This window comes from Mixophyes fleayi, chromosome 11 (assembly GCF_038048845.1).
Source record: "Mixophyes fleayi isolate aMixFle1 chromosome 11, aMixFle1.hap1, whole genome shotgun sequence".
NCBI classification, from domain to species: domain Eukaryota; kingdom Metazoa; phylum Chordata; class Amphibia; order Anura; family Limnodynastidae; genus Mixophyes; species Mixophyes fleayi.
Genome location: NC_134412.1, coordinates 77,918,051 through 77,941,671, shown reverse-complemented (window position 1 = coordinate 77,941,671; position 23,621 = coordinate 77,918,051). Strand labels below are relative to the sequence as shown.

The window sequence follows — 23,621 nt, the reverse complement described above, 5'->3', positions numbered from 1 at the left end:
AATTTATCCAGGCAAGACTGGGACAAAATATCCCCGCCCCCAATTTATGCATAGCAACCCCCCCTGCCCCCCAATTCCAACAGTTCCCACCCTGCCCTACCCCAGCCACACCCACTTTCCAGTCAACCATGCCTACTTTTGGATAAAGCCACACCCGCTTCACCATATGCCCCACCCCTGTCAATGTCCCCAAATCGGGACAGTTGACAAAGGCAACAATTTCTCATGTCTCCTGCAATCCATTGGTTTGTCCACATTTACAGTGTCGGCAGCCCCTCCTTCTATTCTGTAAACAGCCAATAGTGAAAGGTGATCTTGGTTTAGCTTCCTCCAATAAGGAGGAGAAACAGTTATGTTTCCTTCTTCATTGAATACAATAACGTGTATCAGCTCACGGGTTACGAGTGATCAGGTCACTGCGTGAGTCCTGATGAAGGCAGTAACTGCAGTCACCATGTCTGGGGGTCTATTTACTAATGTTCAGGGATAAGGTTGATTTTCTATCGTCAACTACTTCGGCCATAGCAACCCGGAGCGGTAAGCCGTAAGGATTAATTCACTGCTTCGCCTGGCCAGTCTGAGGTAATATGTGTATGTATGACCCGGCTAGCCAGACTTGGGCTCTCAGTTTCACTTAAATAAAAAAAAAGTATAATAAAAAAAATGTATAAATAGATTCACAATATTAAAAAAAAACAAAAAAAACAACATTTAAAACCCATTGAAGGCAAAGAAAAAAGTATTAGTTTCTGTGATTTTCTTCTGTAGACTGCCCCTATTGTGCGCCAGACTTCTCTCCAGCCACCCCACAGAGCATAATAAGAGATAACATTTTGCACAAATCAGGTTCTTGAGAGTAGAGCTTGGATAGTTTGGTAAACAGAGTTAAGAGAAGACAAGTAGGTGGGTATAGCATTGTGGAGGGCTTTGTAAATGAGAACCAGAATTGTAAATTGAGCCAGTGCAGTAAACGGCAGAGCCAGGGACAGATCATGTGCACGGGACTCCCCCAGACTCCCACTTTTACCTTGTGTGAATCGGGGGTGAGGTTACTTACCGTCTTCTCTTCTTAGGCGTATGGTGCTGATCTGTGATATCATTCCGTAATTCCAGCCAGTACCTACTTCGAACATAGACGACAGCTTCACGGGTGACAAGGTGCCGGCCGCTGCCCGTCCATGACAGCGCCCGGGCGCTCAATGTGGGGTCCCTGCTGTGAAAATAAAGACATGAATGTCATTCAGTGTTTTAGGTGCCCCCTAAACCCTGGCGCCCCAGGCAACTGCCTAGGTTTGCCTAGTGGTAGCGCTGACTCTGCGTAGAGTGATAGCATCACTAAAGGTGGAGGAGAGCTGGAGGAGAGCTGACAGACACAACGTGCTTGTGGTTTGGGAGCGATGGTAGTGTTGCTCACAAGTGGCACCAATATATTAAATAAAGCTATTGAGGAAAGTTAAGAACTAATAAAAGACTCAGATGTTTGTATCTGCCCTGTGGGTTACTTGTTGACCAGCCCTGAGCAGGTTATTGCCCCCAGTGTTGTTTCTGTCTATCTAGATGATCCTATTGGTCATAATAACCGAAAGCAAATGTGCCACAACATTATACGTTTAATAAATGGATGTTTTTTGCTGTCATATAGGCAGAGTAACCAAATGTCAGGCTTCATCCACTTCTCAGCTATTTGGGGCCTCAAGAAATAAGTCTCATACTGACATGTCCAAGACCGACGTAACCATCGGCATTTAATATGTGGCTTTATGATGCCAGAAGGATAAATTATAAAAGTTGCCCATCATGGTATCAAAACATGTAAATCGCTTTTGTTGTCCTGAGCTCACACATTATGTATATTTATTTATGTATCTATATGTATTTATATTTATTTATGCATCTATATGTATTTATATTTATTTATGTATTTATATTTATTTATGTATCTGTATGTATTTATATTTATTTATATATCCATATTTACTCTTGATTGATGAAGTTAGACATTTCGATACTTTTGATGCTCTCAAAAATGTTTATGACTATTCATGAAATCTGGTGCAAAGGAAAATGTAGAATTGCTCTTTTTCTTAGTGAGCGGCTTTATAATTGTTGGACGCGCTTTTAGAACGGTCTCCCATTGTACTTAAGAAATGTTTTCCAGGGACGTATCAGTGTTGTATTTTTAGTATCTGGCGGGCTACAATCCGTGTTGATAGAAAAGAAAATATATTTATATTGGTACAAGAGAAAGGGTAAACTATATAACCTAATGATGGATATTGGTTTTGATGTTATAAGCAGGACATGTGGTTTATTAAGCTGAGATAGATGGAATAAAACTGAGTGAATAAAACAAATAAAAACATATATCAATTGAATAATACATCAATAGATTTGCATGTATCTGCATGTAAAACTTGGGCCCGATTCATTAAGGAAAGTTAAGCAAAAGTAAGCAAGTTAGGCAATACCATGTTGCATTGAAGGGGGGGGGGGTACATTTAAAATGTGATGGCAGATTTATAGTTGGGGTAGGGCATGTCCTAGATCAACTTTAAGTTTCAGCTATCCAGTATTTGTGTGCTACATGAAAAAAAAAAGCCAGTATTTTCCTTATGTGCAAATTAATAAACTAATTTGCACCCCTTGCATTGTAACATGGTTTTGTCCAGAAAACTTGAGTATGAAAACTTACTCAATTTTTTGCTTAAATTTCCTTAGTGAATCAGGTCCCTAGGATGCCAAAAATGTATCTAAGATCACAAGTCTCAAATGAAATAAATATAGAATTAGTTTCTCCCATTGTAGAAAACTTGATGGTTAAAATGTTTTAGAAAGAGTCCAAAATTAGAATATTCGCTTACAATAGCTGTAGCACCCACACAAGGTAGGAGACCATCTGCTAGGACAGGAATGCAGTTATCCTTTTTTCTTTACTGACTATAGAGTGAATTTGAGATGTAAAAGCAGCGGATTTCTTTTGGATTCAAACTGCATTTGTTATGCAAAGTTACGAACTTTGAGGTCAGCCATACGCAAGCGGAGGATGGTGACATAAGACCTATATATGATACAATTGAATGGCTATACCAGCTGTTGAAATGTGTGCCTAAAGTGTTCTTTAATTTGTTTCTGCAATATACTGTATATAAAGGCTTATGTTTCTAAGACCAGTTTGTTGGTTGAATCGGTAAGTACAGACTCCAGTCGATTTCTGTATATATTCGCTTATCTGTAGGGAGGGTGAGGACCACCTCCCAAACCAAGGGCAGAAAACCTTAGACACAAATAAGAACTAGCGCAAATAGTCTACGTTTGCAGGTTACATGTAGTTTTTCCAAGGACAGTTTAAATGACCTGTTAGTGGGTGGCACGCTGGCAGCCAAGTGGGCAGATTTCAGCAAAGAGAGAAGTGCTGGTCCATGTTTAGTATGTTTAATAAATGACCATTATTGTTTTGAATTTTTAACATGTGGAAGGATGAATATATCTGTAGAATATACCATGAGACATCATCATTTCTAATTTTAGTTCTTTAAGATGCTAAATATAAAATGACACTAAGTGTAAATTAATAGGCAGCCGGTTATGGAGTGATGGTTTTAATGAGAATCTTGACATGCAAACTGACAATAGTTGCAATTATAGGACACTTGTTACCTCTTGTTACCTCTTTTCTATTTTTTTTTTTATTCCATTAAAATTCTATTAATTTCTCATTAGCCTCTCCGAGAGCCGCCCCTAGAGAATTGCAGTGCAGACAGGTGGCTGTGATCAGAGGAAATGGAACCATATCTCCCTTGGTCTGAAAATAGCCTGTGTCTATTAAGAAAGTGCTACAGATTTGCCATACTGTGTGTAGTTCATGAATTCAGCAGATAGGTGGCGCTGCCTGAGCAGCTGCAGGCAGTACTTACATTGTCATGTAGATCAACTAGATATTGCTTCTCGTTAGGAGGCTGGAAACATTTTTGACACTATATACAAATGCGGGGATATGGGTGCTGTTTGCCAGTTACTCATGTTGTCTAATTCAGCATAAACCTGCATGTAATCGGTGCAATTGTTGAGCCACAACGTAAAAGTGTTTGTGTTACAAACTGATTTTTTATAAAAAAAACGACTCCAGGTGCATAAAAATCCTTGTTCGCTGTAGATTGTCTAACAAAATTAATTTTGTGCTGCCAAGTAATTTAAAATGCTACAAAAACATTGCATGGTCTGCAACTAAACTGCTATTATATCATGATATGTACTTCTAGTTATGTAGGTTAATTGGCTGCTATCAAAAATTGACCCTAGTCTCTCTCTGTCTGTCTCCCTCCCTGTCTGTCTGTCTGTGTGAGCGTGTGTCTATATTAGGGAATTTAGACTGTAAGCTCCAATGGGGCAGGGACTGAGGTGAATGAGTTCTCTGTACAGCGCTGCGGAATTTGTGGCGCTATATAAATAAATGATGATGATGATAGTATGTAAAGGACCCTTCTTAATTCTGGTAGTTTTTACATTACAATAGTGGAAAAGATAAAAAAAATATATAATCTAACCTTTGTGGTTGTGTTTTAATATAATAAATAAATTACGCATATTTCATTTTCCTGTACATGGGAGATTTTGCACTTAAGCAATAAAGGATACTAATTCCCATGTAAATATTCTGTCCTGGCAAACAAAATATTATGTGTGCACAATGTAAGATGTGGGGCCTATCCCGTATTTATCAAGGAACGCGCCAATCTGCTCCCAACCTTTACACCCCCTGCAGATGACACCCTCTTGAGGTGTAGATCTGTGCTGTTCTGGTATAATCAGATACATTTATGTAAAAATAGGCCCATTGTGTCACAAAGCTGTATATACCCTGTGGAGCAGCAGTATTACACATTCCTTGTTAAACATATGCACTGCTGTATGTAGCAAACAGGCTCGGTAATCTCATAGTTAATTGGTAGAATGTCTGATTTCGCCTTTGTGTGCAAGTTGTACTAAATCCATCAGACAGACTATTATTGCAAAAATGACAATCTCTTTGCGATACGAACAGCATTGGTTGGGTCATTCATATTTGACACTTCGGTTTGCTCGTTTGTGTATATTACAGTGGTAGAAATATGGTCTGGAGGTTTCTAGATACATTTTTTTTTAACATGTTCAGGGCTGCCATCAGACTGTGGGGCCCAGTACTAACTAATCTGGCAGACCCCCTATATAAATCATGAGGCAGTGTGGTTTCTTGTTGTTGCACCATGGTATGCAAAAACTATACTTGCCTACTCTCCCGGGAATGCCCATATAGTGCAGGATTTCACTTACGGCTTTTACTGTACCCAGTATATACTTGTTTAGTTTTTCTTTTTTTTATCGATCACCCTTTCTGTAAAAATCTTTGTAGTGCTATCTTTCAGCCTTACCCCCACCAAAGTGGATCTAGAAATCCTCTTATTTTTTTTTAACAATTTTCCTAAATTTTATTAATATCATTGGTACAGCCCCGACTACTGACATTACATCACCAAACCTTTTGAATATTGTTTACAGAATGTTGTGTTCCTTACGCTCTATCAGATTCCCTCAAACCTCCCCTGTCCACCAATCAAGAGATGTCTTCTTACTCTTAAGAATTACTAAGACAACACAACATTTATGAAGACATAAATGGGTCTGGGGCAAGTAGTATCTCAGGAATAAAAAAAAAGGAAAAAGTTAAAATGAATGAAGGGGTTGGGTAGGTCCTAGATGATGCTAAGGCAGGACCTTGAAGTGGGAGTTTAACCATTTCCACATCCGCATTTGCATCTGGATGGCCAATAGTGCCAGATTTCACACGGAGCATTTTTATGGGGGCAAGTCCCAAAAGGACTAGCCTCAAACGAATAGGAATTTAATAAGCTGTCCTTTTTCTGATGTGTTTCAAATCCGTTACAAATCGCCGGCAATGTGCTGCAATGTGAGGTGGTTTAAAAAACCCTAAATCACATGCCGTTTTAAGGGAAACCACCGTTAGCCACATTAAAAAAACCAAAACCTTCCCTCTGTCTGTAGTGATAATCAACATCCGGCCCAATCCTCTAGTGGGGCCTGAACAAACACTTGGACCCCCGCCCCTCGAGATGTATATATATCAAATTCACAAGTAATGTGAATGTCTTTTCAAATGCATTCTATATTTGCATACATGCATGGAGGCCCTAAATGCTGATTACACATCTGGGTGATCAGAGATAAAACTTTCCGTATTATTTTTCCATTTTTAGTTACGTGAAAAGACCTTACATTTAGTGGCATAGAAGGCTGGAAAACCCAAAGACAGTGTCCCTTTAACGTTGCACTAAATAAAGTGAGGAGCATTCATCTAGATGACATCCGTTCACCCATCTGATATCTATGTATCTGACATCTATCAGTTCCCATTCTTGTCAATGGAGAAATTACATAGTTTTCCATAATCAGAATAACAACGCGGAAACTCTCTCTAATATATAAAAGCAACTATGGAGAGAAGACAAAATGGCCCATTCACTGACTGCAGAATATGTGGGCAAGCAGAGCATTTCTTTCTGCAGAAATCTCCTTAGTTTCCTTTTGGGACTTACTCCTTTAAAAATGTTCAGTGTGAAGTTTTGCAGTATTACGGATCCAGATGGAAATGTGGATGCGGGAACCGTTAAGTATCACTTAGGAAACGGACCAATGTCTTCATTCATTTCAACCATTTCCTTTTTTTTTGTCTTCTAAAGTATTGCTTGTCCCAGCACCATTTGTGTCTTAAATAAGTCATAATAGTAAGAGGACACCTGGGTGTATATTTATTAAACTGCGGGTTTGAAAAAGTGGAGATGTTGCCTATAGCAACCAATCAGATTCTAGTTAGTATTTATTTAGTACATTCTACAAACTGACAGCTAGAATCTGATTGGTTGCTATAGGCAACATCTCCACTTTTTCAAACCCGCAGTTTAGTAAATATACCCCATGGACTCTATTGGCAGCCAAGTCTTGCCCCCCGGGCTAAAAATTGTTAGCCCACCCCTGATGGCAGCTATAATGCATGTGTTCATATAAAGTGCGCAGGAAGGTACACAAATCATCCCCTTTCTTGGGGAGTGTGGGGGAGGTTTGTGCCCTCTTGCTAATCAGGGAATCCCCCCCCCCCTTAAATGCTCACCCCGCTTTTCTAAACTCATTTAAATAATCTTGTTATTTGCATGTGGGTGCACTACAGTGTTCACATTGCCTTACCCACGTTCCACAATTGCCCCAGTGTCAGCCAGTTATTCCTACCAGAAGATACAAACCTCTGCACATCCATCAGAAGCTGCCGTTTGCACACACTACTCTACCTACGTACATCCCATATAAATGGGGGTATTCATGCAAAAATGATTATCATCTGCCCGGCAGGTCTGCAACATTGCAGCTTCAAGCCCATTCCAGAGGGTCATCTACCAACATGATACAATCAATGATACAAACCAACATGAAATCATAGGAACTGGTCAGTTTTCATTGCCTACCGTGCACTAGCCTGCAGCTGCTATCTGATTGCTATGGAACTAGTGCACCTTTGAGTAATATTAGTAAATAGCCCTTATACATACAGAATTTTGGGGAGTTCTCCTGGAATTCCGATACAGTATGCCATCGTCCAGGATCCTGCAAGTGGGCACGTACTTGATTATTATTATTACCATTTATTTATATAGCACCACTAATTCCGCAGCACTGTACAGAGAACTCATTCACATCAGTCCCTGCCCCCATTGGAGCTTACAGTCTAAATTCCCTAATACACACACACAGACTAGGGTCAATTTGTTAGCAGCCAATTAACCTACCAGTATGTTTTTGGAGTGTGGGAGTAAACTGGAGCACTCGGAGGAAACCCACGCAAACACGGGGAGAACATACAAACTCCTCACAGATAAGGCCATGGTTGGTAATTGAACTCATGACCCCAGTGGTGTAAGGCAGAGGTGCTAACCACTGAGCCACGTGAAGTTATTTGATGTTAATTGCGTCATGATGTCCCCCCCTCCTCTGTGCAATCATGCAAATTGCACCATTGTGCCTCACCACACTTGCCCATAATGGGGGGGTCCACAATATAGGCAAGAATGCTCTCATATTCACTACAGATAATACAGTGCAGTGGGCATAGGTCAGGTGCATGCTGTATGTATGTATAACACCAGCTAAAGGTACCCAGCATGTACCCAATAGACAATCATGTCAGTGAAACCATCAAACCTGTGTCTTTTATATAGGTCCAATTTTAAATGTCTTCCCGAGTGCTTCTAACCTTTTTAACACACATGGTTGTTTGTTTGCAACCTAAGATAACACTGTGAATCCTGGGTAGATCATCCCCCATTCTTCATCCCTTTTCTGATAATCATCTCTTCAAGTCCCATTGGCAAGTTTTCCATTGAAATATATTTCAATAATAAATGAAAAGTGACACAGAAGCAGGAGAGCCAGGGGCTGCCTGTCTTCTCGGGTGATTTTTTTCATGTTTCCTAGCCTGGCATATGTGGAAGTAATCAGCTGCAGACTTCAACCTAGAGGAATCTGCAACAAAATATCATGTAATTCACTGTGGAGGAAGGCAATTAATTACAGCCATCTGGCCGGTCACATGTATCTTGTATGCTATTGGCAGATTATCTAGTCTATCTTAATTGCAATCAGTGCATCATTTTCAAAGTGAACAATTCCACGCTGGGAAAAACCCAAAGGGGGAGATTTAGCGAGGGGCGGTTTTGTGAAACCAGAAGATTTATTAAAGACAAAGTGGTATATTTTGCTAAACTGCAGGTTTGAAAAAAATGGAGATGTTGCCTATAGCAACCAATTAGATTCTAACTGTCATTTTGATTGGTTGCTATAGGCAACATCTCCACTTTTTCAAACCCGCAGTTTAGTGAATATACCCCAAAACCTCTCACAAGACTGGTGTTTTACAATGAGCCACATTACCCATTGCAGTCCTGACCAGGAAGGGGCCCAATACTAAGTTTTGGAATTTTATAGCAGCAGGAGAAGTGGCAGTATGGCGTACCACCGTATACACTCCTACTTAGACCGCTTTCTCTCTCTATACACACACAAACACATGTGCATACCTCCCGATAGTCTCAATTTTAAAAGGTTGAAGGGGAACCTACTAGAAAAAGGGTGTGCCCTTATAAGGAATAAATATGGTATGGCCATATTTTTGAGTGTGTATGTTATTATATACTACTATACAGTATATGAGTCAAAGTATCATCATCATCATCATCATTTATATAGCACCACTAATTCTGCAGCGGAGTTCTCCTGGACTTCCGATACAGCATGCCATCGTCCAGCATCCTGCAAGTGGGCACGTACTTGATTATTATTATTACCGTTTATTTATATAGCACCACTAATTCCGCAGCGCTGTATAGAGAACTCACTCACATCAGTCCCTCCCCCATTGGAGCTTACAGTCTAAATTCCCTAACACAGACAGACTAAGGTCCATTTGATAGCAGCCAATTAACCTACCAGTATGTTTTTGGAGTGTGGGAGGAAACCGGAGCACCCGGAGGAAACCAACGCAAACACGGGGGTAAAACATACAAACTCCACACAGATAAGGCCATGGTCGAGAATTGAACTCATGACCCCAGTGCTGTAAGGCAGAAGTGCTAACCACTGAGCCACCGTACATCTGGAGGTAAATGTTTTAACCTGCGATTCAAGCAAATCTTTGACATTCGGCGGCATTGACGTTTTAAATTTCTTCCGGCAAAGTCTCCAAATATCGGCGGTTTGCTAGGATGGCAGGTTAATACATGTACCCCCTGGACTCTTACTTTTTGACTTACAATAATGAAAGGTTACTCTCACCCATAGTGGCCGGCGGTATATTAGCCGACATGACGGTATGTCCAGGTGGAAAGTAAAGTGTTAAGCTAGTTTCATTTATCTACAGTTTTTCAGTTAGCAAAGGTATCGAGGTCAACAAGCAACAGCTCTTATGTCAAGGTCATTAACCTCTGAAATTTCCAAGAAGGAATCTCCATTATTCTTTCTCCCCTTAGGTCTGAGATAAGGATAATTGCTTTAAAATCCCTTTAAAACTTGGGAGAATGGCATTTATTCTTATTACTATGGAAGTAAATTGTTGGTCTGAATCATTCAGATCGTTAAAGAGATATCTTTGAAACTCCAAAGAGACAGAATTAAAGTAATATAACCGACAAAATGCTACCGACTCCAGTCCTGCTCTAGAATCAACACTATTTGGCCAAGGACCTTGGTTTTGTATTCTGACAACAGTGAGAAAAGATAGTTTGTTATGTTTTGTGTCTAGATCTTTAATCATTGCCGGAGGATAGAAGATCACTAGTCCAGATTACCTGCTAGGTATCCTAGGCAACATCATAGGACCTGGAAGGTATGATTGGTTGACAATCGACTTTAATTATGGGTCCCAGATGTGGGACTTCTAGGTTCTGGCTCTAACTAATTAGTTCTAGTAATACCCCATTCATACTGCACCAAAATCCCGGGTTTTTGCTGGGGCGAGCTCAAACGACCCGGGTCTTGGTGCAGTATGAATGGTACAAGTCAAAAATCCCGGGTCTAAAAACCCGATTTATCGAGGGGTAATTCCCGGGTTGGACCCGGGTTGCCTGCACTATGAATGGTGCAACCCGGGTTTTTTAACCCGGGTTGCACAGAAAACAAGCTGATTGGCTGTCTGCCTGTATCTGGAGGATGATGTCATCGGTGGGAGCCCGTGGAAGAAAAAAAAAACAGTCACCTTTCAATGACATCACCATTTTTCAGCCAATGAAAACTGCTCTGGTGATGAACCCACAAATTGCCAGGGCACAGACTTGTGCAGTATGAATGGGGTCAACCCGGGAAATTTCCGGGTCCGAGGTGCAGTATGAATGGTGTTTCTGAGCTGGGACGCTCCGAGCCCCGGCAAAAACCCAGCTTGAAAAACCTGGGATATTGCCGGGGCGGCAGTATGAAAGCGGTATAACACACAGCTAGTAGCAGTGGGGTACATAAACGAGCAATAGGTCTAATAATGCATGTGTAGTCATAGCAAATTCCACCCTACCCATGTAAGCAGCATTGATGTGTCAGCGTGACAGCTTTGCTGAAAGCAGCTTTGTCCGAAACCCTGCAATGCTCACTCCCAGCCAGATGCAGGATCTGCAGAACACACAGATATTCAGACAGCAGCGCAGGAGGGAATCCGTTATTATGGGGATCTGGTGGTAATTATATAATTGTGTGGGGGCACTAATGATACAATGGTCAGGACAGTCACGCATTGTTTGGGGATCGTAAACGCTGCAGGGAGTGTGTCTGGAGAGCAATAGTACTGGTGCTATAACTGAAGTACACAGGCAATGTTGGTATACTGTTTAATGGGAAAATTCACTTCCGGTATAACGTTTAGGTGGACAACCTCATTTCCACACACACACTCTCTCTCCCACCCACTCTGCTCTGCCAACGCCCACTGCCTCAACCCCTCACTGATTACCTCTACCCACTCCCGCTACCAACAGCTGGGACATATGCTCAGGGAGACTATCCACTAGTCTCCAAGCCATCAAACGTGCCCTTAAAACTCATTGTTGCATTCAATCCTACCGGATCTCCTCTTAATGCTCCCACCTATCCTCACCCACTTGGTTTTACCCGCTCAGAATATAAACTCTGACGAGCAGGGGCCTCTCTCCTAGGACTAGATTTAATAAACTGCAGCTTTGAAAAAGTTAAGATGTTTCCTATAGCAACCAATCAGATTCTAGCTGTCATTTATTTAGTGCACTCTACAAAATGATTGGTTGCTATAGGCAACATCTCCACAATTTCAAACCCGCAGTTTAGTAAACATACCCCCTAGTGTTTTCCTTACGTAATTATGTAATTTTGCGGGTTGTAATTATGCAACTTTGTAAATTTTCTGTTTGTATTTATATCATTTTGTCACTTTTGTACTTATGTAATTTTGTTACATGATGCTGCAGAACACTTGTGTTGTCTTATAAATAAAATATAGTAATAATGAGAGGAACTACTGGGATAATGTTTGTGGGGGTCATGAAGATGGGGCAGTGGATGCATTTAATCCCATTTTCTACCCGGCACGGCAGGTAAGAATGAGGGGGTTTGTCCAAAGGTGAACATCTCTTTTGAGTGTTCCTGATACAAAGTACATGATTTTTGGTGCTAGCTTACATTGTGCCTTGTGAAATGATTTATATAGGGATTTATATAAGGGTTTGTACGGAGAGCAGCAATAATTAGATAAAGACTACTGTCATAGATAGTAGAATGCTTATAGGTACCATTTGAAACAGTGACATCTGCAGGCTAGAAGAGAGTACTGCACACTTATGTATAGAGGTACAGTATGCATTATTATCTAATGACATATATTGAAAAGTTCAATGACATTTAGGCTTAAAATTATGCTTTTATTATAGTCTTTAAATTACATTCTATTAATGGTGGATTACATTTTCAGTTTTCTGAGAACGTAGAACTTTTAAATACAAAATCTGAGCTGGCTTTAAAGGTCTGCTTAATATTATTATTATCCTTTATTTTTTAGGCGCCACAAGAGTTCCGCGGCGCCGTACACAGCACAAACAGTAGACTATACAGGGTGAACCATTAGTGAACAATAAACAAAAAATACCAATACTTCAGAAACTCCAGGCAGGCTAATGCAGTAAAGACGGAGCAGAAGAACAGGTATAGAGACAAGAGGGAAGAGGGCCTAAGGGAGGGTAAACAAAACTCAGACACAAAGGGTAGTCAGTTGAAGTAAGTGGGGAGAGAACAGGGGGGGGCGGGAGGAGAGAGTGGAGGAGATGAGGGGGCAGGGCCGTAACTAGGGCTGTGCGATAGGGGCGACTGCCCAGGGCACTACGCTGAAGGGAGGCGCAGTTTAGGAATACTAGAATTCTAAATTACGGCTCTGTGAGGGGGTTAGGTGGAAGGTTGGTAGGCTTTGAGGAACAGGTGAGTTTTGAGCGCTCGTTTGAAGGAGCACAGAGTAGGAGAGAGGCGGATGGAACGAGGGAGGTCGTTCCAGTGAAGGGGGGCTGCACGGTAAAAGTCTTGGATTCTGGAGTGGAAAGAGGTGATCAGAGTGGAGGAGAGGCGACGGTCATTGGCCGAGTGCAGGGAGCGGGCAGGAGTGTGAATGGAGAGGAGGTTAGAGATATAAGGGGCAGTAGAGTTGGAGAGAGCCTTGTAAGAGATGGTGAGGAGATTGGAATAGATTCTGTAGGGGATGGGGAGCCAGTGTAGGGCAAGGCAGAGAGGGGAGGGAGAGGAGGAGCGGCGGGAAAGGAAGATGAGTCTTGCAACCGCATTGAGTATAGAGCGGAGGGGGGCGAGATGGGAGTGGGGGAGGCCGGTATGGAGGAGGTTGCAATAATCAACAATACTCTACAAATTTGTTGCCGTATGACAAACAAATCTTTAAATGCTTTAACGTAGAGCTAAAAAAAAAAGGTCTGTAATGATAATTCTGGTATGGATCCAGCTGGCTAGAGCTGGAATTATGTCCTCTCACCTTGTTTTCTGAGAATTTCATCTACAGGAAGCGTTGGTAACAACAGGGGCTGTCAGCTCCGTGGTTGTATGTTAAACAGATAATAAATAGATAATGAATTGAGGGGATTAAAAAGGGGCATCTCTCAAAGTACTTGTGTTATTATGATTGCCTGCCAATCAAAGGCACTCTGGGCGTCTAATATCAAATTCGAAACAGTGATGATTAAAACCATCACAGGCCCAGCGAGGGCAGGAGTTGGAATTATACAGTGACATTTCCAGATTCGCTTTTCACATAGAGTGTCATATTTTCAAGAACGATAGATAGTTGCATCCAACCAGGTTGGATTTCTGAAGGAAAAGAAAGGGGCATTGCCTTGAAATTGAACTGTGGCAATGAGATAGATTGTATGGAGTAATTCTATCCTACCAATATGACACCCTTTCAACAATACAGGTCTAAACCGGAAAAGGTCATTATGTGGCAATTGTAGTCAGAGACGTAACTAGAAATTTTAGCACCTGGGACAAGAAGTAAAATTGACACCTCCTAGCCCCCATCTGTAGCCTAATTAACCTAAAATATTCAGCGCGGTGGCTAAGTGGTTAGCACTTCTGCCTCACAGCACTGGGGTCATGAGTTCAATTCCTGACCATGGCCTTATCTGTGTGGAGTTTGTATGTTCTCCCCGTGTTTGCGTGGGTTTCCTCCGGGTGCTCCGGTTTCCTCCCACACCCCAAACAAATAATGACTAGTAGGTTAATTGGCTGCTATCAAAATTGACCTTAGTCTGTGTGTCTGTCTGTCTGTCTGTGTGTGTGTGTGGTAGGGAATTTAGACTGTAAGCTCCAATGGGGCAGGGACTGATGTGAGTGAGTTCTCTGTACAGCGCTGCGGAATCAGTGGCGCTATATAAATAAATGGTGATGATGTCTCTGCGCCCCCGTTCAGTTTTGCACCCTGAGCGGTTGCCCCTCTTGCACAGCTTTGATTGTAGTGCATCACCGCCACCCTCTATATAAGGTATATATGGTAAAATAGCTAACGGAAACTCTTCCCACTTGTCCTATAAATATGGATGCAACAGGAATCTGAATTATGGAAAAATTACTATTGTGAGGTAAATACTTTGGATGGAAAATAGGGCTAAATCGGGACACGTGTCAAAAGCGCACATTTCTTTCTTAATTCCCACTTAACAGTTATTAAAAGATTGACATCACATTCACTGTGCCTGTAGGGTCTCTAATAACGTGTGCATTAATAGGCTGCATTCTCATGAGCAGTGGTTAAGCTCACAAAATGGCTGCCGCTACTGTGATTCTCTTCTAAACAAACCGTTCTACTCAGGATATATAAACACATTGTGCAGTGTGATTTATAGTACTTTTTATAATACTTTTTTTTATACATCTTCAAAACTAATCATTTATGATGGGAGTTATCAACCCCAATTCATTTTAGTGTCATATAGTTTATTGTGTGAAAATGGGCAGCCATTTTGAATGTCGCAATCGTCACTGACAGACTAATGTGCATAAAGGGCGATAATAAGTGTATTACATTTGTAACCCTTTCTTCCAATCAACACAGTCACGGAATGGCGATGAAAAAATTTATACTGACCTTTCTTCAATCTGTTTCTCCACAGACAACTCTTGGTCTTGGATTCCTAAGTTTTGCAACTTTAGGGATTTTCGAAAACGTCACTCGCGGCAGTACGACGACACCAGCGGAAACATGGTTCACATCAAGCAGAAGCTGTACCACAATGGACACCCTAGTCCCCGGCACCTCTGAGGGGGTCATCCATAGACAGTGTCCTCTACGTACAGAGGATATAGAACTCTTCTTTCCTATTGAGGAAAAAGAAAAGCAAAAACCAGTCAATTCACTTTCCAAAAACGGGAAGACAGTAGGAAAACGGTTTTATTTCCTTTGCGCCTTTTGCTTCTGCCCTTGTCTGGTAGGAGGAGGACTCAACGTAGAGTGCAAGGGAAGGCGTCTCAGAAATTGGTACATGGCTTGGGCACCTGATTTTAGCGTTGAACTTCTGTAAATATGTAAAAACAACAACAGAAATTCTAAAAGACGTGTCATTAATACTTTCAAAAGTGCAAGGTGTGGAAATCTCAAGACTTTGCTCTACCTTTTGTGTGTGTCTGTAGTGTTGGAGGAGTGGAGGATTTGAGTGTCATATATTGCTAAATGTCATTTATTGTACGATTTGTTACGGGCACTACTATGGAACAAAAACATAACTTGCCCTTACAGTCACTTACGGGTCTGTAGGCGAACGAATGTCTCTCTGTTCTTGTGCCAAATTAAGGAGCATCCAATCAGGAACATAGCACAGCTGTTGTTGCAACCAATCCTATGGTCTTCATTGAACCATACTTTCTCATAGACATTGTCCTACTGTTTGCTTGTGAGCAGTACCAATTGCAGCTTTTTAAAAGTGCAGCTCCACTTATATTAAACAATAAAATTAGTATTTTTTACAGAACACAGCTATTTTCTCCCTGAGCACATACTGTGAAATGATCAACTAGTTTTCTATGTTTGCGGAAATATCAATGTACAAAAAAAAAAAACTAAAAAAAAAAAAAACTAGCAAAAGTCATTTCTTTGTGAGTAATGTTAAAATGTCTGACAGTTTCAATCGTCTGTGGTCTTTGTTAATATGAGGGTGATTTTCAATCCCTAAATTGCAGAATGAAAAACAATAGTTAAAACATTGAAAAGACTAAAATGAACATGTAATGGTATTTTTGAGCTAAATTCACAAAAGTGGCAATTTTATTGAAAGAAAAAAAAAAAAACAGTCTTAAAACATGATTAGGATGCAGATAATTTCACAAACGAATGAAACATTTTCTAAAGATTTGTGGAATCTTGGTGAATTTATCCGAAGCATATTTTTATGTTAACAGTTGCCTGTTTTTAATAAACGGCTCCATTAAAAATATGTTTTTTTAGCGAGAATTTTTTTCTTAAAAAGAGATAATTTAAATCTTATATTCACAAAGAAAAACAAAAAAAAAAACTTTAAATGTGGCAAATAGGAAGTCAATCTGTCAAAATACAGAAACAATGACAAAAAAGACTTTGAGTTACAGGATAATTCCAACCAAAACTGAGAATTCAGTTTTTGTTGGGATATCACAGGTAAGACCTGATCCTTAAATATTACTTACCCAGTGTCTGGCGTTCATGCAAACCGGCGGGTCTCCTTACATTTTACACATGGCAACTAAATGAAAAAAGACCAGGGGATATATTTACTAAACTGCGGGTTTGGAAAAGTGGAGATGTTGCCCATAGCAACCAATCAGATTCTAGCTGTCATTTATTTAGAGCATTCTACAAAATGATAGCTAGAATCGGATTGGTTGCTATTGGTAACATCTCCACTTTTTCAAATCCGCAGCTTGATAAATTTACCCCCAGGGGTTAAATGTATCAAGCTGAGAGTTTTCCGATTGGTTGCCGATTGGTTGCTATAGGCAACATCTCCACTTTTCAAACCCGCAGGAAAACTCTCAGCTTGATGCATTTACCCCCAGGGCAGTAATAGAAAGTAAAGTGCAGCAGACCTCACGGTACCTTGCTCATTCCTACAGACCTGGGGGTATGTTTAATAAACTGCGTATTTGAAAAAGTGGAGATGTTGCCTACAGCAACCAATCAGATTCTAGGTATCATTTAATTTAGTTCATTCTACAAAATGACAGCGAGAATCTGATTGGCTGATATAGTCAACATCTCCACTTTTTCAAACCAGCATTTTAGTAAAAATACCCCCCGGACTTTTTTTCAGACAGGCAATATATTGTCCACCAAAAACACACTACTAGTGGAAGACAGCCAAGTTACGACGGTAACGCAAAAGACGTTGCCAACCCGCCTTATGGCGTGAACGTCAGACCCCAGGTATGTCATCTTTTGGGATACTGTTTTACTTCTGATATTTCACCCAAAGCTGACATTTCACTGTTGTGTGGAATCTTCCTTTAAACGCTGCTTTTAAACAAGCGCCACTTTTGTAAATTTGGCAATTTCCAGGGGTGTTCGAGCTATTGCACATATGTTACATAAAGGAGCCGAGGAGTGGGACTGCATCTTTAAAAAACTATGGCTGCCATCAAAGTTTTTCATGGCTGAAACAGTGGTTAGTCACCTGGCTTCTGCAACAGTTACAGGACCTTGCGAGCTTCTCTAGCGGGAAGCTTAGGGTACGATCTAGAGTCATTCGGTGATTATTATAGCTCAATACTCTGTTAGAAACACAGATTTTGACAGATGTTTTGTGTTGTGTTAAATCCCTAAGTATGTTTCTTGTATTTGTTTCCTGTTTGGACATGAAGTGGTTTGAAGATGACGATGCTGGTGATGATGATGATGATGATGATGAGGACATTGGCGGTGGTGGTGGAACTGCATGGGAATGTGGCAGAACTCCATAGGACTTGCATGAATGTTCTCTGCCATTCTGAATATTATTTTATAATTTCTGTCTTTGTTTTCGATATTCCACATGATTTCATGTTCTGTTGGTGTCACGTAGCTGGGTATATAATCGCGCTCAGATGTTTGAAGGTTTACTCGTGGTTGCATCTAACGGGCGTACTGTGTATGTATGTACGTACATGTATATTTATTTGTGTGGCCTCCATTGCATATGCATAGCTTTAGTGCACTTCAACAGGTTTATTAATTGTTTGCTTATAATTGTCCTGAAAAAAAAACAAAAAAAAAAAACAATATTTTTTTTTTGTGTGGGTGAAAGCTGAAGCCATATTTAGATATGCTAAATTAGGATTTTTACATTATTGCATCTTAGTCCTAGCCAAGGTACAAGTTTAAAGCTATTTTTCATTGAAAGCACTTTATTTTAAAACACAACACCAAACCTCTTATATTACATTCATCCATTGTGCTATCGGAGAGGCCTGACAATGGATATCTACAAGATAGTGAACCATGATGTACATTACAAGTGAAAAGACTGAGGTAATTTATGACTGAATGATGCATTACAAATAATCACATTTGCGCCAAACTGTGTGCTCAGTCTTTATTGTGTCTAGGATGTGCCGAGGGCACTTTTCTGAAAGTAGAAGGGCCGTCGCGCATTGAAAAAGTCGTGTAAGGCCAATGCGAAGTGGGGAACTCCTTTAAACTTGCCCTACCTCCACAACTTTTACCTCACTCAAAACTTATTGCGCATTACAAAATTTAGTTTGTGCGGTTGTGGTGCTTAGACCATTGTTATGCTTAGGGAACACCTCAAGCTACCCCATCTTCCACAGCAAACAAGTGTTCCCTTTACAAAAGACACTATATATAGCTGTGCAGAGGCAGAAAAGCAGTCACTCAATGACGCAACAAAGGAAAAACAGTTCTTGCGCTTATTTGCGCTGCATCATCCAGTCATCGATGAACTCCATTGTCAAGGTTTGATTTTTCGAAATGTTATTTAGAACAAATAGGGTTACTTTGAAAAGAGGTTCAAACAAGTTTTACCTCACAATTTTAGAGACCATCCTGGTAAGAATCTCATTGCAGGTCCCAACTCAAGTTAAAAATTATTCACAAGTACTTTCATGACTTGTGTCATCACAAATCCATTATCCTATCATGACCAGGCCGTATATCAAGCTGAGAAATATTTTAAAACAACTTTGTGTACTTTGCTTATAGAACTTAGGTCATTTATTTTAGCATGCCTTTTTATTTATGTTTTTAACTGTTTGTTAATCAGAGAACCTGTTTCAAGTCTCTTCTATTGTAGATAGGTTCAGTGTAAACTGGACAGATAGCAGATCCAGGTTACACTGGATCTGTAAGTGGCGGCTGAAAGGAGAATTTTTAGCAGATCTCATTTGCAGTTCCCTTCCCTTCCCTCCCCTAGCCATGTGGAAATCCTTGCCTATGTCGGTGTTGCAGATGTAAATGGTGGCTGGTGGGAAGGGTTTAAGGGCTAGATTGACTAAGCTGCGGGTTTGAAAAAGTGGGGATGTTGCCTATAGCAACCAATCAGATTCTAGCGTTTATTTATTTAGTACTTTCTACAAAATGACAGCTAGAAACTGATTGGTTGCTATAGGCAACATCTCCACTTTTTCAAACCCGCAGCTTAGTAAATCTAGCCCTAAGTGTGTGTATAGGGCAAAATTATTACATAAAGGAAAACAGGAAATTGTTGAGATAAAATAATCAGTAAATAATCCCCAAATCATCCAACAAAACATGGCGGAGATACAGTAATAAAAAAATAAAAATAAAATCCCATCTTCAGAAAGACTACTTTAAATTTGGCTGATGATACCTAACGATGACTGTATGATGTCTGTGGGGTAAATGTATCAAGCTGTGAGTTCCCGGCGTGTTTGAAAAGTGGAGATGTTGCCTATAGCAACCAATCAGATTCTAGTCACCATTTATTTAGTACATTCTACCAAATGATAGCTAGAATCTGATTGGTTGCTATAGGCAACATCTCTACTTTTCAAATCGCTCTTGATACATGTACCACACTGGAGTTGTTTGATGGTCTTCCAATATCTCCAGGATGGTCTCTAAGGTAATCTTGTTTTACATGGAAAGTTTAAATTAAGGGATAGATCTTCTAGACTACTATTTTGCGTTGAACTTAGTACAGGATTCAGCTTTCTTAACGTCTAAGATAATATTCCAGGTCCTCTCTCTCTCGACCATGCAGTGCAATAAATATTTTCATAAAAAAAAAAAAAATATGCAAATGTGTACTTACAATAAGCAAGGTGGTAACAAAAGAATGAATGCACCATTTTTGGAGACCGCGCCCGTTGTCAGCAACCAGTCTATTTTTTTCCCCTCTGGAGCACCTCCCTAATATTTTAGTACAGAACATCATTTTTCTTGCGTGCAATAATTTCTGTAAATGATGAACCTTGACGTCAATGCAAAGGAGTGTGAAAAAGAGCTTATAACTTTTAAAACCAATACATAAAAAAAAAAAAAAATACATTATTTTAAAGGCAGAATACTTAGTAAGAGAAATAAAAAATGAGCATGAGATGGTGCATGTGACAATTTATAGGTCAATGGGCCTATTCTAAGACGCTGCTGTGTACGCCGACAAGCTGCAGAGGAAGCAGGTCCAGTGTTACCATGACAACAGTCCCAGCCAATCACTATCCACACCTCATCTGCAACGTCAAGCACTGCACACTTAAGCATCCCGATACCAAGTCACACTCCTAAATGAGAAGGCATTTTTTTTGCTGCATTCCTATGAAAGTGTAATTGGTCTCTAAAAGGCCAGATAAAATAATTGCTTTTTTGTTTCAATAGGTTTAGCACCCAATTCTACCAAGCCATTGTTCTTCAATTTTTACCTAAAACTCCAGGGATTGATTTTTAATCCTGAGTGATATATACCCATGTTCCAAAATCCAGAGCAAAAACGACCCTTGAGGTGAAATTGCATTATCACTTAGTGCAGAACACTGTTAAAAATAGCTCAAGATACAAGCTGAGCCGATAAAGATGCCTATTATTTGTAGAATTATATAACCTTTTAAAGCAATACATTAAATCACTCAATTAAAAATATGTGAAAATAATTATATCCGTTTTGTCATTAATACATTAAATCAATTACATTGCACAGAAAAATACCTACAATTAACGTAAGAAGTCAGTGATTATGTGTACCAGTCACCTACATACTGAAGGAAGCCATTTTGTGGGCTCCATGGATATAAACCCATGAGGTAACTTTATTATATAATTGGTTCTTAAATAGCTAATAGCCCCATATTCTCATGGATATTAGTTTATTCTAATAAACTGCTGTCTCTTGCTATGTGTAGGTGACACATACACTATAAATATACAACATAATTAGCACTACCCACTTTTGTTTTTTGACAGAAACTATCCTCGCCTCTATGTGGACAACTTGATTAAACTGCGCAGTGTTTTTATTAAAAATAAATAAAAGAACTGCATGAAATAAGTAATAGATGGACACTATCATGCTTAATATGTCATAAAGGTATCTATGTTTAAATATTTAAGTATTGTATCTGCCCTCTGGACCAATCTGCCTCATGCTTCCAATAAATTCATAAATCATATTAATCCATTTAATTCCAGACGCGCTTAATTGCTGATTGATACATTGCAGACAATTAAACTGCCACACACACACATACATCTTCATCATAGGCAGCACAGTGGCCTAGTGGTTAGCACTTCTGCCTCACAGTACTGGGGTCATGAGTTCGATTTCCGACCATGGCCTTATCTGTGTGGAGTTTATATGTTCTCCCCGTGGGTTTCCTCCGGGTGCTCCGGTTTCCTCCCACACTCCAAAAACATACTGCTAGGTTAATTGGCTGCTATCAAAAATTGACCCTAGTCTCTTTCTGTCTGTCTCCCTGTCTGTCTATCTCCCTCTTTGTGTGAGTGTGTGTCTATATTAGGGAATTTAGACTGTAAGCTCCAATGGGGCAGGGACTGATGTGAATGAGTTCTCTGTACAGCGCTGCGGAATTAGTGGCGCTATATAAATAAATAAATGATGATGATCATCATCATTTACTTATATAGCGCCAATAATTCGGCAGCGCTGTACAGAGAACTCATTCACATCAGTCCCTGCCCCATTGGAGCTTACAGTCTAAATTCCCTAATATAGACACACAGACAAACTGAAAGAGAGAGACTAGGGTCAATTTTGATAGCCACCGCAGTACCTGGATACACAGCGCACATCAAACACCTACTCTGCAAATTAGAAGTGTCTCAGTTGACAGAGAATGTGATTAATGTGTAAAAGTAGTGCATGCGGCTCTCATGAATGCCTATCATTTGTTTTCTCCAACATTCTTGTAGACTGACAATATGTTTGGCATAAGGATCTGCGATCCCTATGCTTGAGTCAAATACAGATTGGTTCACAGGGTGAATAAAGTTCCTTTCAGACAGAGGATAGGAGCTTGTGAGGCCTTCTTTGACAATTATGCATTCCAATATCCGGAGTCAGTCATGTGACACACGTGACATCATTAATCACTAAATAAAGATGATGTCATCAGTAAGCACTGAAATTAAGCATACATTTTACAACATTTTCTACATATAGTGTGGCAGAAATTAAAATATTCTGTTTTATTTTTGTCTTTATGACAGGCAAGAGTATCTAAGGTTGGATGGCCGAGTTACTGAATATCTCATACCCTCCCAATTCCTGAAACTCTTTGCTATTGCCATTTGCAAATAGCAGGTTCACAGATGAGAGGACACAGACTTTTACCGTATTTTACACAATTTCACCTTAGCGGCCATTTTGGATGGAGTTTTCTTTTAAGTACACTATATATAAGTTTGCCTAATACATAACTCCCAGCTTTTCCACCTACACATATAATGGGGTTTTTAAAGTATTTTTTGCAGGCTTTCCAAAATGGATAACGGTCCCGGGCAGATTTTCAGATAAACATTTTGCACATGACCCCATTTTGACTAAAACCGTGCAAACACCCAAAACTCTGAAAATAAGTAATAAAATCATACTTGTCAACTGTTCGCGTCTTCCCTCCAGATTGTGTGAATTTTTTAATATACAAAAGACCAAAGGAAGATATATATATATTGCAGAAAATTTGAAAAAAAGGGGACCAGTGTGTTTCCACACTCATGAAGTAAACATTTCTCATAGTCTAGTTCTTAGAAATGTTCATAATCTAGGGCCTGATTCATTAAGGATCTTAACTTGAGAAACTTCTTATTTCAGTTTCCTGGACAAAACCATGTTACAATGCAAGGGGTGCAAATTAGTTTTCTGTTTCTGTTTTGCACATAAGTTAAATACTGACTGTTTTTTCATGTAGCACATGCACAGTTTGTTTCCAGCTGTTTGCAGCCATTTTGTGAGATTCTCTGTAGTTTCACATGTCTAAGTGGTTATTTCTGGAAACTGTGCAAATCTTTCTAGTCAACAGTGTTGCTGTGATGAAACTGTATTTGAGTCTGTGTCTGCAGCAGCATAACTATAGGGGTGCAG

General features: G+C 40.0%; 1 protein-coding gene across 3 annotated transcripts in view; it reads left to right on the top strand.

Moving 5' to 3' along the window:
• The window catches only part of TMEM240 (transmembrane protein 240), an 85,471-nt gene that overhangs the window by 35,916 nt on the left and 25,934 nt on the right, over nucleotides 1-23,621 (top strand). For 2 of the 3 annotated variants that reach the window (XM_075189794.1, XM_075189795.1), the window contains exon 4: nucleotides 15,216-16,070. The exons of the other annotated variant lie outside the window; for it this stretch is intronic. In XM_075189794.1, the coding sequence (XP_075045895.1) occupies nucleotides 15,216-15,364 (149 nt within the window). In that variant the 3' untranslated portion in view covers nucleotides 15,365-16,070. Of the gene's footprint in view, nucleotides 1-15,215; nucleotides 16,071-23,621 lie in introns of those variants that run through there. 3 annotated transcript variants of the gene reach the window in all.